The sequence below is a fragment of the Lactuca saligna genome, chromosome 4, assembly GCF_052625555.1.
Source record: "Lactuca saligna cultivar CGN05327 chromosome 4, ASM5262555v1, whole genome shotgun sequence".
Lineage (NCBI taxonomy): Eukaryota > Viridiplantae > Streptophyta > Magnoliopsida > Asterales > Asteraceae > Lactuca > Lactuca saligna.
The window spans coordinates 43,316,668-43,328,095 of NC_136420.1; the positions used below are offsets into that span (position 1 = coordinate 43,316,668).

At 33.1% G+C, this 11,428-nt stretch overlaps 3 protein-coding genes across 3 annotated transcripts; 2 read left to right on the forward strand and 1 right to left on the reverse strand.

Moving 5' to 3' along the window:
• Positions 1 to 5,269: 5,269 nt before the first annotated feature.
• LOC145041712 (large ribosomal subunit protein eL36y-like) lies at positions 5,270 to 6,488 on the reverse strand. Its single transcript, XM_078989870.1, has 4 exons — positions 6,394 to 6,488; positions 5,841 to 5,948; positions 5,559 to 5,758; positions 5,270 to 5,422 (listed from the first exon to the last, which is right to left on the reverse strand). Exons 2-4 carry the CDS (start codon positions 5,940 to 5,942, stop codon positions 5,392 to 5,394), a joined length of 333 nt encoding a protein of 110 aa, XP_078845996.1. The 5' UTR covers positions 5,943 to 5,948; positions 6,394 to 6,488; the 3' UTR covers positions 5,270 to 5,391.
• An 83-nt stretch (positions 6,489 to 6,571) lies between these two features.
• LOC145041713 (phosphatidylinositol N-acetylglucosaminyltransferase subunit P-like) lies at positions 6,572 to 8,118 on the forward strand. Its single transcript, XM_078989871.1, has 5 exons — positions 6,572 to 6,736; positions 7,120 to 7,375; positions 7,449 to 7,521; positions 7,619 to 7,737; positions 7,871 to 8,118. The coding sequence occupies exons 2-5, from the start codon at positions 7,186 to 7,188 to the stop codon at positions 7,993 to 7,995; spliced, it is 507 nt and encodes a 168-aa protein (XP_078845997.1). The 5' UTR covers positions 6,572 to 6,736; positions 7,120 to 7,185; the 3' UTR covers positions 7,996 to 8,118.
• Positions 8,119 to 9,211: 1,093 nt separating this feature from the next.
• Positions 9,212 to 11,147, forward strand: SKIP4 (SKP1 interacting partner 4). Its single transcript, XM_078989872.1, has 3 exons — positions 9,212 to 9,389; positions 9,912 to 10,414; positions 10,483 to 11,147. The coding sequence occupies exons 2-3, from the start codon at positions 9,933 to 9,935 to the stop codon at positions 11,081 to 11,083; spliced, it is 1,083 nt and encodes a 360-aa protein (XP_078845998.1). The 5' UTR covers positions 9,212 to 9,389; positions 9,912 to 9,932; the 3' UTR covers positions 11,084 to 11,147.
• Positions 11,148 to 11,428: the final 281 nt, after the last annotated feature.

Genomic DNA, 11,428 nt, shown 5'->3' on the forward strand with positions numbered 1-11,428 from the left:
ATCACTAGAAAGTGGTTATATTCAACAACCAAAAGGTGATGTTGTACAAAAAGAAATTAAAGGAAAAAAACGATTTTATCCTTACTTCAAGAATTTTATAGGGCAATTGATGGGACACATGTCCATGTCAAAATACCTAACAAATGTGCCCCTAAATATTGTGGTCACAAGGGATACCCTACAATAAATGTCTTAGCTACTTATACGTTGAACTTAAAAGTTTATGTACATTTTAAGTGGTCGGGAGGGTACAACATTATACATAAGGATACTAAAGTATGCACTCATTAGAGAAGATAAACTAGTAATCCAACAAGTAATTTTTAATACCAAAAGTACTCTTGTATGCAATGTGATTTTTAATACATAACTAATTACGACTTATTTGTAGGCCGGTATTGTTTGGTAGACATTGGTTTGCCTCATACAACTACACTAATGGCACCATATAGAGGTGCCAGATATCATTTGAAAGAGTATTATGCTTGGTCCCATGAGAATGCAAGATATTTGTTTAATCTCCGTCATGCTTCATTACGTAATACTATAGAGCGGGCATTTGGTATTCTAAAAAGAAGGTTTCATATCATTAGAAGTACATGGGAACCTTTTTATTCTTGTGAAACACAATGAGACATTTTCTTGGCATGTTGTATTTTACATAAATTTTTGATAGAAGAAGATCGAGACAAAAAAATATTGAAGATGAGGTTCTACAAGAGGTGTTAAGTGAACCAAGAGAGGAAGTGTTGACATAATTTAAGAGAGACACATGAGGGTAGTGTTGCGGCAGAGAAAATGAGGAACTTAATTGCAAATCAAATGTGGACTGATTACTTACCAAATCTAAACCATGAGATATATATGTCAACGTAGCTAATAGTTTTCCATTATAGCATTTCAATTTGATTTTGTATGGATCGTTAGACACTTGGGGGTAATGTTGCAGCAGAGCAAATGAGGAACTTAATTGCAAATCAAATGTGGGCTGATTACTTACCAAATCCAAACCATGAGATAGATATGTCAATTTAGCTAATAGTTTTTCATTATAGAATTTCAATTTGATTTTGTATGGATCGTTAGTGTTTGACTTTATTTGTGTTATTTATCTTTTGAAAATGCTATTTATTTATACTTGTATAGTTTCTAAGTATGTACTTTTTATGTTTTCAATGTATGGTTCGTTTATTTATGTTGCTACGCAGGTGATGATGATCAAGGAAGAACAAGTTGGTAAGAAAAAACAAATAAAATGGACAGATAGGATGGATTATTGTTTTATTCAATCTATGTTGACACAACAAGATAATAGAAGAAGGATTAGTGTGACATTCATCCCACAAGCGTACACTAACATGGTGGAGGAGCTTAATGCAAAGTTTGGGAAGAGTTTAACAAAAAATCATTTAGAGAATCGTTTGAAAACTTTAAAATCGGGTTTTTCATAATGGTATGACATTTTTCGTGGAACTTCATTGAGTGGGTTCGGTTAGAATTCTGAAACACAGCTAATTGAAGTAGATCAAGAAGTGTGGTCTAACCAGATTAATGTAAGTTTTCGTCAGTGACAGAACTAGCTAGTTGCTAGGGGTAGCCCGTGCTACCCCTCATATATGTCTAAGAACCATCAAAAAATTTGGATGTCGTCGGTGATTATGTAAGGTGCTACGGTTTGTGCTACTCCTTATCCTAGCCATCTTTGCTTTGTCTTCTTCGTCTTCACAAAGTCAAAGGTAAAGGGACATGGGACTGAAATCGATCCCTAGGTCTTATTGGTCATCTCCATCGTCTTCACAAAATCGATGCTTATGACTTACTCTGAAAGGGGCAGGGCCCTAGGGACTGGAATGGGGTTGATCGAAGAAGAAGAGGGGTGGAGAGAACGAATCAAATGAAGATGCCCTTAATAAACGAAGATGAAGGTAAACCTAATTTCTCCAATTTGTAATCGAAGGTAACCCTAATTACTACTATTTAAAGTCAGATCTAGAAAGTAACCTTGATTTGATTCAATAGTTCTAGGTTTTTAGATTTCTTACCTTGACTTACATAGCGTTCCAGAGTGTTTGGTGTAGATTTATGATTATGATTAATATTTGATTAATTTAAGGAAATTATATTCGTTCATCCTTACCTGAAATTTATACTCATGAATGTGACTTATAAAGATAATCTCGTACTTTGTGCCAAATCCGTGGAGTGTATTAGTTTGGTTGAAATGGTTATTGAAAAATATAAGTTCAAAGATGATGCTAAATAGGTGGACTTACGTGGGTGATAGCTAGATTATATATTTAATTTACAAATGTTTTACTTTTTGCATCTTAGAGAGTTATAACTTATTACATGATTCAAGGATGCTTCTATTCTTTTTCTTTTATTGAACTTTATTTTATATTGCAAAATCATATTAAATTAAAGTTTATAATTATCCATCTGTTTAGAAATTATGATGAGTAACAAATGGCTTTTGATATTGCAACATTGAGACCATCACAATTGGAAATAAGAGAATATGGATCAAAACTAGTGTCCTTAAGGAGAAAGCTACAACATACAACACGCTATGTTGCTATGTTGATGAACTAAAAGAAGGGTTATTTCCATGGATTGATCAAGTAAAATACCTTTTTTTTACTCTTTCTTGTTTTTTTACATATCAATTTTTTTGACTTATCTATATAAAACTGATGCAGGTTGTACCAACACTAATACCACTTTAACATTGAGAATTTTGATCTTACTCGATCCATTTCAACTTTAACATCAAAGAAAGTAAAAACGTTATACCATGGTTCACAAAACATCATGCTTTAAGGAAATAAGATCCTTCACATCATAACTTGTCTTTATATAGCATATATAGAACAAACATAGTTTTTCATGGGCATGAAAAATCTTTGGATTGACCCTTACTCTTTATAGAAAAAAAATTGTGTTACTCCGGACAAAAATTTCTGGTCCCGCACCTGGTTTTCGTATTGCATTTTACTTAGTTCTATATACATTTATGTTGTTTTTCTTACCAATAATTATATTTGGGATTGTGTGTTACAGTCAAAGCCCGATGCAATTTTGTTGAAGAGCAAAAAAAATTGCAAAATACAATGAAATGATAGCTTTATTTGCAAGAGATAGAGCTTCGGGGGTGCATGCTGAAATCCCGAAAAAGATGAATGCTCAATTGAACATATAGATATCAAAGTAGAAACGACCGAAGAAGTTGATGAGTTACTGGAAAGAAATGACATAACACTTCAGAAAGAACGAAAAATTGATCATGATGGCGATGATGATGATGTTCAAGTATTATCTCCTACATTCTTTTCACCGATGCAAAGTAGTGCAAAAAAAGGAAAAGAAGGAAACATGAAATTGAACCTGAAGCTGAATCTGAATTGTTCGACAATGTTATTATGAGTGGAGTTAAAGATGTGGTTTTTAATAAGAAGGAATGTAACAAAATCTTCGAAAACTCTTATCATGAGGTGTATATTGGTGATGAAATTTATAAAGCATTAAAGTCGATGGATTTTGAACCCGATAAATTAGCCGAAGCTTTCATGTTTTTGTCTCGAAATCAAGCTGGTGCAGGGACATTATTTAGAGTTCCATTTAAAATACAAAAAAAAATTGTTGAAAAAAAAATGATGAGTGCAAGTAAATGACTTACTTAGGATGATAGTTTTTGATTTATTATTTGTTTTACTTTATACTTTTTGGTTTTTGGTTTGACTTCATACATTGGAATTTGTTTGATTATTCTTGATTTCAAATTGGTTTCTTATTGATTTGTCTTTAACCGGTCATATTCTTGTTATGCTTTATATATACTTCATGTTATGTATTAGGTTATGCATGTTGGGTTTTTATGTCTTTTTTTTTCCACTTTGTATTGGTTTTGTTTAAAAAAGTAATACCAATGAAGAACATACTTGAAGTTTGATTAATAATGACTGAAGCGTTAATGATTCTTTTATAAGTAATCATGTGGAAAAAAAAAAGTAAAGATGTCGAGAGTCAGGCAAGGCAACAGGTGGCTAAAAAGATTAGGCATAATTTTGTTTTCAAGATAATTGTGTGGTATATATTTGAAATTGTAGTAAAAATGTGACAAATGTATAATTGTTCACTTTTAGTTTTTATTTCTTTTCCCTACAACTCGGGAACACAAAAAAAAGTTATCATTTCCTTTCTCTCGAACTCGGGAACAGAAAAATGCACTTTATTTTTCTTTCCCTTCATTTTCTTTTTCTCTCCTTTAATGGAACTCAGGAACAGGGTGTAACACAAACGACACTTCTCTCCTTGTTCTCCCTTTGTTCTTTAGCATAGAGCTGCTTGACACAACTCCTCTCTCCGGCCACTCAACCCGGGCCGTCTGATCTCTCCATAGGTAATTGGTTCGACTTTTTTTGTTCTTTTCTGAAATTAGTGAGTTTATGTATCAGCTTTGTCATTAGTTATTAGAATGATTTTTTTTTTCAAGTTGTAATTGTAAGCTCAATTCTATAAAATCGATGTTATTATGTTTCTCAGTATTTCGTGGTCAATTTTGTGCTTGATTATTAGATGTTTTATGTTACCATTTGGATATTTTTTATATTAATGTTTGTTATTGATGAAACTCTTGGTGTTTTGTGGCCCTTTTGATGTTAATGTACCTCATGTCTATACTTCAATTAAGTTTGAAATGAACCAGTGAAATAGAAGTCTACAAGGTTTCTTGATCATTGGACGACATATCTCATTATGAAATAGAGGTCTACTAGGTTTCTTGATCATTGGATGACACATCTCATGTCTATAGGTTCAGATGGTGTAAAAGAAGGGTGGAAAAAAAAGTCTAAATGGAATAATGATGCAAAAAGGCTATTAGAGGCTCTTAAAGATGGAATTATGAAGCAAATGGTCTATGGATGTGTTATGTAGTTTATTACAAAGAAATTGGTGAAAAATACCATTAAAGATGCAATTTCCTTTTCTTTCTTTTTCATACATGCATTACATAGCAATGTACTTCAGTTTTTTTGTTAGTTTCTTTTTAAAGCCTACACTAAATGGCAATATACTTTTTCTTGGTGTTCGACTATAGTCTTTAAAAATAATATGTAATTCCACCAAGTGAGGTTAAAGTAAATGCCTCTAGGCACAATTCCGTACTTTTAAACCTTCATTATAATACTTCCTACAAATCTAAGGACATCTATTGATCGATCTTGCATAAAAAAGTTTCTGTTCTGATACATCTGTTGGTATATCAAAATTTGCAAATAGAAAGTGAACCACGAGTTTTTTCAAATCCAAAAAAGATAATACAAGAAGGTTTTTTCAATAAATACCAAAACCACTACTCTATTCAAAAGACAAATCTTTATCTTTTCAATCTCACTTTTTCTTCTCAGCACCTCCACCAGACCTACAAAAAGAAGACCCAATATTATATCAAATCAAAAACCAATGCAATGCAATACAAAAATATCATACTCAATAAAAAAACATTCATCATACTATGTCAATATCAGTATTTGTAAAGCTTTAAAGAATGGAGTTACCTCATCTTGCGAAGAACACTGGACATCTCCTCACGCTTCTTCTTTGCTCTCTTGTGGGTCCCCAACTTCCTCTTTGCCACTTTGAGGGCACGTTTGTCCTTTCCAACCTTGAGAAGCTCAGTGATTCTCTTCTCATAAGGAGCAAATCCAGCAACCTCTCTGATAAGGTTTCTCACAAAGTGTGATCTCTTGCTTGTTTTCTATATATAATGCATAGAAGCACAACCATTAGTTAACCAAAAGAAACTCAACACAAATTAGATATCATGATTTGTTACTTACCCCTTTTCTGTCAGAAGGACGAGGTGCTAACTCCTTCTTGGTGACAACATGCCCTTTGTTTAGACCCACAAAGAGTCCTGTATTTGGCTGTTTTGGAGCCATTGGAACCTGAAAATATAAACATATATATCAGCACAGAGCATCATACACTTACAACAGATCATCAACTTAGCTTATGCAATTTTGATTCAATATGTCCTGAAAAACCTACAAGCCTCAGACTACAATCAAAATGCGCAGTATATATTCTTACTAAACATGAAGCTAATTACAAGATATAAACGAATTTATGCGTGCCGATAAGTTCGTAAACACCAGTAAGCTTATAAGAACATGGAATGCATCTCGGAACTATAAGAAGATGCGGGATAAGTAAAAGTAAAACGAAGCGATAAGCAATTTACAGCACTCCAAACACACATACGATTCATTCAGAAAGCTCGAAATGTAAAGAACTCAAAATTTGCGACAAACATATCATATCAGGTTTACATTGAAACACGCATGAATTCGTGCAATGAATGCAAGGGTAAGCCATTGTTAGGGAACAAACCGTATAATTTTTCCCTCCAGCTGTAGCGTTTTACCGATGCAGCTGAAGAAAAATGAAACCCTAATTCAAGTTTTATATGGGAGGTTGGACTTTTTATTATAGCGGACTCTTATTAATGGGCCATTGCTCTATTCATGGGCCTTTTAAGACCCATCTATTCACAGTCCAATTGATTATCGAGTATCGAACTACCGAAGGAACTCAAGATCAACATCTGAACTCACCGCTATTCCAAATTGCAATTCAACGATCGATCGCCAACAACGTATCCATCGTCTTCGACGACGAATCTCGTCAAGAACTCTCAATTGCTGGCGTCGTTACTTTCCCAAACTCTAGAATGGCAAGTCTCCATCTCTCAATATCTATTAAATTTGCTTAGCAAAAGCCCTATCCTAATCCAATAATTAGTTGTTACTATTATTAACATAATCTTTCATTAATTTTACTTAACTTTAGTCCTGAATCTTATTCGGTAAAGGTATAGCAGTTTTTTATGCGAATTGATGTTGCTTTGGAGATTTTAAGTAGGAGAACCTTTGTATTTCCAAATATATTGTTCTTGAATCTCTAAATTGTATGCGCACTCCATGAATTTTTACTGTAATTCCATCCTACTTATCACTGATAACAAAGTAACCCAATTAAGCAGAAGAAATCATTGAATTTCTTTGATATCGATATTCCAGCATTCTTATCCAAATTTATGCTTACACGATGTTTCAGAGTTTTTCACTTGGAGTCTTGGAGTAATGAATATTTGGTATTTGTAACTAACGGGTATAAAAGGCAATGGAAGATCAACGTTCTTTCAATAGCCCTAGAAGGACTCTTAGTTATTCTAGAAATAGGGGAACAACTTTCTCTGTTTTTGAAGCAGACAACAAAAGGGCTTCAGGTGTAGGTGTTTCAGGAGACCATGGTCCTAACCCTTCTGAAGTTTATGGGTTTGTAGGAGCCATTTCAACTGTTGTTGCCACAGGTATTCTTCCTTCTGTACACTTCATTTTATGTTCAGAGAATCCTAATATTATGTTGCTTTGTTGTTCCAACAGTTATTTTCATGGTATGGGCATATGTTCCTGATCCTTGGTTACATTCCATTGGTATCTTCTACTATCCTAGCAAGTAAGTGTGCACTAGATAAATAATCTTACCTTTTCTTTTTTCCATTAAACTTATTACAAAATTTTATATAATGTGCTTTTTTTTTTTAACTTTTCAGGTATTGGGCATTGGCACTTCCTGCTTATGCCATGGTGATCATTGCAACAATCTTCATATTCTACATTGGCCTCAATTTTATGGCAACTCCACCTCCTTCATCATTCAACTCAATATTCGGTGAGTTAATCTTTAGATGAAATCTTTAACCATGTTAACGTGTTTTTGTGGTTAAAACGTGGTTGCATATTTTGTGTCAGTTTCAAAATTTGGTAAAAGAAAACGTATGATTTTGTAATTATATTTTTGACAGATGAAAACAGTAGAGAACCAGTGTGTTGTGATCCTGTGTTGGAGGAAGATGATCGACCCATTGAGCCTTACTCTGATATTGGAATTGATCAGATAAATGAACTCATGTTCAAAGACTGGAGATAATAGTTACCAAAAAGATAAGATGATTGATTGTTCTCGAATGTATGCAATTATAATTCTTGAATTGCTAGTATTTGTATTTGAAGGTTCCTTTTCTATATTATGGAAATGGTAATTTTCATCATACATGTGATTGAATATAATTTTTTAAATAGGTAATTTTACTTATACATCAACGAAAACTTCTCATTACAACTTTCATTGTTGCATTTGTATTGTGTTAAGTTAAACTACATATTTTGATTTTTTGATGACAAGTAATAAATATAATATAGAAAGAGCTAACCACGAAAGTGACCAAATATTCAAAAATATCACAAATAGTTGTATTTTCAAAGTGCTTCATGAATGACAATCAATTTAATAATGTGATAATGGAAAAAAGATTGAATTTGATTGCCAGTTATTATACCCTTTGCTTTGGTTTATGAGTTCATGTACCCTTTGTCCTAAAGTATGAATTTATACCCTTTGTTTTGTGATTTTGAAGATGTACGAGTTGATACATTTGTATATATATTGAGTGTTCATTTGTCTACTATTTATAAGACTAATCATCGGGTTGTACTCACTAGGCTTCTTAAAATCTAATCCACTATGTTGACATTCTTTTTTAGGTTAATAGTTGTTTGTAGAAGCTTAGAAGATTATGAAGCTATTTGACATTTAGAAGAGTATTCGTTGTGTATGAAATACTATTTTTATTTGAACCGTTATTTTAATGTCTACGAACGCATGTTTTTCTGAACTAAATTTGGAAATTAAATATTGGATCGTATTCCACACACTTAAATTTGAAGTTTATTTACTATTTTGATGATTGAAATTTTGGGACTGTTTTTTCCTGTAAAATTTAGAACTCTAGAGATATTTTGAAATTATTTAATAAAGGTTATTTAAAATAATATATGACATGATGTTTCAAAGGTGGGTGGGATCCATTTGTTTAAATAATAATATTAATAATTGTTTTAAAAAGTTTAAATCGGAAAAAATAATAATATTAATAATTGTTTTAAAAGTTTAAATGAGAAAAGAACAAAGCTAAGGAAATATATTCATTTCAGGTACCAAAACCTCGATAAAAAAACATCACAGGAACAATCCGGAAAAAAAAAAAAAAAAAAAAGTTAAAGGACTAAAGACATATTAAACTTATATGACAGGACGATTCGTGTAATTTATTAAAAAGTACAATAGCCTAAATATCTTATGGCTTGTGTCATTCTCACCCCACAGGAATGTATAACTCAAAAAGTGACCCTAACGTACCAATACTCATCGATCCGTTTTCATTTTTACATAATCAGAAAAGGGATCAGGGTTCCGAAAAACTGGATTTTGGAAGAATCAATCCGAATTGATCAGTTCTAAGTCAAGACGCACCTGATTGTGAGGTTTTGCTTTCTAATCTCTATCTCATTTTGATATAATTTGTTCATATCCAACTGCGATTCGTGTTTTTGTAACCTAGGACTTAATCTGATCTAGATACTCGTTGCATTTCACTGATCTTAAATTGGAACACATGCCTGTGGTTGAAAGGCGTTTTTCATTCAATTGATGCAGATATTAAGCCCCAATGGATGAAATTTAAGGTTATATCACCACGAAACGAATGAATTTTGATAGGACACGAAAATGTGTCGTTGCAATTATGCTGTTATGGTACTTGATGTTATCTCAAAATCGGTGTAATCTAATGATTTTGAAATGGACATGAATTTTGTTGTTGCAAAACTTTCTCTGCTCTTGAAGCAAATTGATTCAATTTGTATGATGTAAATTGAATGAAATTCCATAAGTAAAATACAAAAAAATTATGTGTTATATAGAATAGATCTATATAAACAAACTTGCCTGTGACCAAGTTAGGCTTCAAATTGATCAATGATCTAGACATTCATTGTATGTTACAGGCATTTAAATTGTTGCAAGATATGGAACTTTTACAAAGGGAATCAGAGGGATCAAATCAAACTGTTTCTACACAATCATCATTGATCAATGGTCTCCCAGATGACATTGCTGTAACCTGTTTAGCAAGAATTCCTCGTAGATATCATTCCCTTCTCAAATGTGTCTCAAGAACATGGCGTGATTTGGTTTGCAGTAAACAATGGCAATCCTATCGTGAAAAGCATAATTTGACTGAAACTTGGATTTATGCATTGTGTAAAGACAAAATGGAGCAACTTTGTTGTTATGTGTTAGACCCAAACCTACCAAAAAAAGGTTGGAAACGTATCCATGATCTTCCACCTCATTGTTTGAAAAGAAAAGGCGTAGGATTTGAAGTTTTGGGGAAAAATATTTACTTTTTGGGTGGATGTGGGTGGATTGAAGATGCTACAGATGAAGTTTACTCATATGATGCTAGCAGGAATGCATGGAGTGAATCTTCTCCTTTGTCAACTGCAAGGTATTATTTTCATAGCAATTTACTTGTAAATATTTCTTTATCAATAAAAGCGACACACTTTTATTCAGGTGTTATTTTGCTTGTGAATCAATGGATGACAAAATGTATGCAATTGGTGGACTCGGGTCAAAATCAAGCGACCCGCATTCATGGGACACATTCGATTCCAACACAAACACATGGACATCTCACATGGATCCCAACGTTGTTCCCGAAATAGAAGATTCTGTAATCCTAAACGGAAAAATCTATATAAAATGTGGCTCTTCTGCTGTGTCTTCACATGTTTATGCAGTGGTGTATGATCCATTAAATGGCACGTGGCAGCATGCAGATTCTGACATGGTGTGTGGGTGGCGGGGCCCAGCTATTGTAGTGGAGGACACGCTGTACGTGTTGGATCAGAGTTCAGGGACTAGAGTGATGACGTGGCGGAAAGATAAGAGGGAGTGGGAAGCTTTTGGGAGGCTGTCGGCTGTACTTACTAGACCACCTTGTCGGGTTGTTGGAATTGGTAAGAAGATATTTGTGGTCGGAAAGGGGCTGAGCACGGTGGTTTTTGATGTGGATAAGGCGGCGAATGTGGATGGGGTGTTGGTTACTACTTCTGTTCCTAAATTGCCGGCGTCTGATGATGATGTAATTAGCTGCAAGTCTCTTTCTTTATGACCTTTTTATTTATTTTTTTCTCGTTGTATGAATTCAATTGAGGTTAAATGTTTATTTTAATTAATTGGGACATGTCTTTATAATTAATACAAAAAGAACGGAGAAAGATGACCATGTTGCATTATTATGGATTTTTCAAACCGTTGATCAAAGTCGGAGAGATGCTTTTACATGAGGAAGTAAATACTTGCTAAAATATTTTATCGGATAACGAATTAGTTATATTTGATAGGATTCGTAAAATTAAGATTAAGCGGTTTAGTTTAGGATAACGAATTAGTTATATTTGATAGGATTTGTAAAATTATCATTTGATATTTATCCATCTACATGATAAATTTTAAC

What these genes read in the sequence shown, in the direction of transcription:
- SKIP4 (XM_078989872.1), top strand. Translation starts at nt 9,933, where the DNA reads ATGGAACTTTTACAAAGGGAATCAGAGGGATCAAATCAAACTGTTTCT. An exon ending in TCTCCTTTGTCAACTGCAAG is followed by an intron (nt 10,415 to 10,482) that starts GTATTATTTTCA and finishes ACTTTTATTCAG; the next exon opens with GTGTTATTTTGCTTGTGAAT.
- LOC145041713 (XM_078989871.1), top strand. Translation starts at nt 7,186, where the DNA reads ATGGAAGATCAACGTTCTTTCAATAGCCCTAGAAGGACTCTTAGTTAT. An exon ending in TTCAACTGTTGTTGCCACAG is followed by an intron (nt 7,376 to 7,448) that starts GTATTCTTCCTT and finishes TTGTTCCAACAG; the next exon opens with TTATTTTCATGGTATGGGCA. An exon ending in ATCTTCTACTATCCTAGCAA is followed by an intron (nt 7,522 to 7,618) that starts GTAAGTGTGCAC and finishes TTAACTTTTCAG; the next exon opens with GTATTGGGCATTGGCACTTC.
- LOC145041712 (XM_078989870.1), bottom strand. Translation starts at nt 5,942, where the DNA reads ATGGCTCCAAAACAGCCAAATACAGGACTCTTTGTGGGTCTAAACAAA. An exon ending in GTCCTTCTGACAGAAAAGGG is followed by an intron (nt 5,759 to 5,840) that starts GTAAGTAACAAA and finishes CATTATATATAG; the next exon opens with AAAACAAGCAAGAGATCACA. An exon ending in AGTGTTCTTCGCAAGATGAG is followed by an intron (nt 5,423 to 5,558) that starts GTAACTCCATTC and finishes TTCTTTTTGTAG; the next exon opens with GTCTGGTGGAGGTGCTGAGA.